Source organism: Drosophila kikkawai, unplaced genomic scaffold (genome assembly GCF_030179895.1).
Source record: "Drosophila kikkawai strain 14028-0561.14 unplaced genomic scaffold, DkikHiC1v2 scaffold_10, whole genome shotgun sequence".
NCBI lineage: Eukaryota > Metazoa > Arthropoda > Insecta > Diptera > Drosophilidae > Drosophila > Drosophila kikkawai.
The window spans coordinates 45553-49333 of record NW_027222427.1 but is presented as its reverse complement, the minus strand read 5'-3'; the positions used below and the strand labels follow the sequence as shown (position 1 = coordinate 49333).

Genomic DNA, 3781 nt, shown 5'->3' with positions numbered 1-3781 from the left:
TGTTCCTCCATTCGATTCGGTACATAAAATAATAATCGGTTGTCATTACTTTTCCTATAAATTACACCGTTTCTCATTTCGTATATCTTATGCTCGCTGCTTTCTAACATTTTCCTAATTTCTTGAACCTTTGCATCTTTTGATTGACAAATTACTAAATTTGTTTCGAATGTATTTGTCTCCACTATCATTATGTTGTTGCATCTGCTTAATGCATCTACATGCTGCATTTGTTTGCCTGATCTATGCTTTAATTCATAGTCGAACTCTTGCAATTCTAGAGCCCACCGTGCTATTCTTGGGTTCAACTCAATCTTATTGAGCGTTAACGTTAGAGAGTTGCAGTCTGTTACAATTTTAAAACGTTTGCCTAGTAAATATATTCTAAACCTTCTTAACGCGTAAATTATGGCTAAAGTCTCTAACTCGAAACTATGATACTTTGCTTCTGTTGAAGTCGATCTTTTTGAGAAATAGAAAATAGGATGCAATTTATTGTCCTCTTTTTTCTGAAGAAGCACAGCTCCAAATCCTAAAGCGCTTGCGTCACAGTGAAGCTCAACATCATCTCTGTAGTCGTATATCGCTAAAACTGGCGCTTCCATTAATTTCGCCTTTAACAACGAAAAACAATCCAATTCTTCTGCTTCGAACTTAAAAACTCTATCTTTTCTCAACAAATCATACAATGGTTTCGCTAATATCGAAAAATCCTTAATGAATCGCCGAAAATACGAGCAAAGACTTAAAAAACTTTGAACTGCTTGCACCTTGCCTGGAACCGGAAAATTTTGTATCGCTTCTAACCCTTTACTGTCAGCCTTAATCCCATCATTCGAAATCAGAAAACCTAAATATTTAACCTTGTCTTGTAAAAATTTGCATTTGTCCATTCTCAACTCTAATTTATTTTCTACTAGCCTTCTAAATACTTCTACTAAAACTTCTAAATGTTCTTCTAAACTTTTGCTTGCCACTAAAATATCGTCCATATATATGATCACCTTCTTTTGCCTTATCATGTCCGAAAATATGTCATTAACGAATCTCTGAAATACCTGCGGAGCTGTTCTTAAGCCCATCGGCATCCGCAAAAACTCAAATTGTCCCAATGGGGTGGTAAAAGACGTAAATTTTACTGACTCTTTGTTAACAAATACATGAAAATAGCCATTCTTAAGGTCTAATTTCGTAAACACCGATTTTCCTACTAAATTATCCAAAAGGTCATCAATCAATGGTATCGGATAATTATCCTTTGACATTATTTTGTTCAATCTTCTAAAATCGATACAAAGTCTCAGTTCCCCCGACTTCTTCTTCACTAATACAATAGGAGAGGCATACTCCGATTTACTAGGTTGAATAATTCCATCTCTAATGTATTCTTCTAACATTTTTAACAGTGCTTTTTCACTATATGACAGTCTCCTCGGTGCGCAACTAAATGGTTTCGAGTTTTCTAACATTATATTCATTTCACATTTTATTTTCGGATTCTCAGGTCGCTTGACTTGAACATAATGTGTCTCTAACAACTTAATAAACTTCTCTCGATCCTTGTAGCTAATTTTTTCACCAATAATAAAGCAATTTTCCTTTTCATCATCCTCTAAAATATTAATATTCATAATTTCTCTTGTGAAATCGTCCCTATTATTTCCTAAAGTCTCTTCTAAAATTTTGCTTTCGAACCTTTCTTCTTCTAAAGTCTCATTTCCTAAACCGTTTCCCAAAATTTCACTTTCTAAACTTTCTCCTAACATTTCATTTTCTAAACTTTCTTCTAACATTTCATCCGCTTCCTTCGGTTCCTTAGTGTCATTCAATAAACTAATATTTGTCTTATTCTCAATTTGGGTTTCAATTCCCTCGACAGTGATCATTTTTAAGGTTTCTAAATTAATTTTCAGATTACAAGCCTCCATAAAGTCCCTACCCAGCACAATATTACAGCTCATTGAATCGTTAGCCACAGCAATTAAATTAAAATAAATCTTTATTTCCTTTTTCATTACATAACATAACATTTTTCCATAACTTCTTAGTATGCTTTTATTTAATCCATAATATAGCTCTTCATGAGGCTCTAATCTAATATTTTTGGGTACATAAGAAAATTTTATCAAAGATACTGGGCTTCCTGAATCGATCAAGCATTCTGTAATAATTGGCTGGTTAGAGTTTTCATAAACAAAAATTTTAAACAATCTTACGTAATTATTTGCCGCATCCTTCTTGTTTTGGGGGCACTTGCTGATCATGTGATCCATCGCCCCACATCCATAGCAAGACCCAGGAGTCCTCTTTGATTTGATGCAGTCTCGAGCCCAGTGCCCTTTACCGTTGCAGTTAAAGCAACGCGTCTCCTTGTTCGCCAGCTCATCCTTCGCGTTGTGCATCTCCTTCTCTCCAGCAGCCCTTACCGGCAACATTATGTTGGCAAATGCTTTAAGCATCCTTCCTGGGTTCTCGAAACACTGAAGCTTGGCCTGATTGCGTAGATTTATCGCCGGAATGCCAACAATAAGTCCGTCCAGCAGCTCGTCATCTTCCATGTTGACTTCTCGTGCCAGCCTGCGTTTTTCTTCGAAATAGACTGCAAACTTCTCAGTTGGCTTCCATAGCCGCGCCTCGAATTTGCGACTCAACTCTGCTTTCGACTCGTTGCCACCAAACGCAAGAAGTAACTGGTCTACCAGCTCACTCGTCGATTCTCCGAACCGGGTTGCATCTGCGTGTAGCCACTGCAACGCGCTGCCTTTCAGTTTTCCAATCAGCAAAACTCTACTCTGGGTGTCCGTTAGCTTATACAATCTGGCAACATTCTCCCATTGGGAGACCCAGGCACGAACAGACATGTTTTCCGAAAAATCCAATAAGATTTCCTTTGCCAAGCCAAATCCGGCTGACGAAAAATCGTCTCGACCACCTCTTCCACTGTTAGCGTCGCTGCTGCCGTTTTGCCCGTTGTCGTTTCGTCCGAAATTTCCAGAATTCTCGCTGGCGTCTCTTTCATTCCTCTCTGCCTCATTCGCTTCGCTTCGCTCGCCATCCCTTTCGCTCCTACGGACATCATCGGCCGCACCGTTGCTACGCTCGCCATCTCTTTCGCACACGTCGCCGTTATGTTCAGACATGTCGTTTCTGGCGCCGCTTGGTCGCGCGTCGCTTGTTCTCAAACTGACGCTGTCGATCTGCTGCTGAAGATTCTCGAGAACCTTCCTTGCCTTCTCGATTTCACGATGCAGCTCCTCCATAGTTGCCATGCCACGAGCCAGTTCCGTCCGATTCTGCTTCACTCGCTTCTCCACCGCTGCCCCTTCCGCCTCTTCGTCCAGAATTTCTTGCTCCTCTTCCACCTGGTTTATCATTGGAGCACTGCCTCGGCTTTCGGGTGGAATCGCACATATCCGGGAGTACAGATCAGCTTTTGATCCCTTCGTCGACAAGTTTAAACATTCTAGCCATTTTTTCAGCTGAGCCACCGTCACTTTATTAATGTCCAAATCCATTTCGGTTTTTTAGTTGACGTGCACAAAAAATTTTCTCGATCCCACTTCTGAGATTGTGGCCGTATGTTATTTTAATTAGTCTCTTTTATTTATTCTTATATTATAGTATTATATGTTGCTTATATTATTTTACACTTTTGTTTCTTATCTTTTTGTTCACCAACTACGTCTTCTCTTTTTAACTTCTCCAAAAACAGTGATCTGCCACTCTCCGGCCGCGTGCCTTTCAACCCCCAAAATTCATAAGCAGCGCTCTCTGAGAGAGA

At 39.5% G+C, this 3781-nt stretch overlaps 1 protein-coding gene across 1 annotated transcript; it reads right to left on the bottom strand.

Annotated features, from left to right (window-relative positions):
• Positions 1-2044: 2044 nt before the first annotated feature.
• On the bottom strand, positions 2045-3568 carry LOC121502672 (uncharacterized). The gene is made up of 2 exons (XM_041776373.2): positions 2217-3568; positions 2045-2161 (listed from the first exon to the last, which is right to left on the bottom strand). Exons 1-2 carry the CDS (start codon positions 3513-3515, stop codon positions 2153-2155), a joined length of 1308 nt encoding a protein of 435 aa, XP_041632307.2. The 5' UTR covers positions 3516-3568; the 3' UTR covers positions 2045-2152.
• Between the last annotated feature and the right edge of the window lie 213 nt (positions 3569-3781).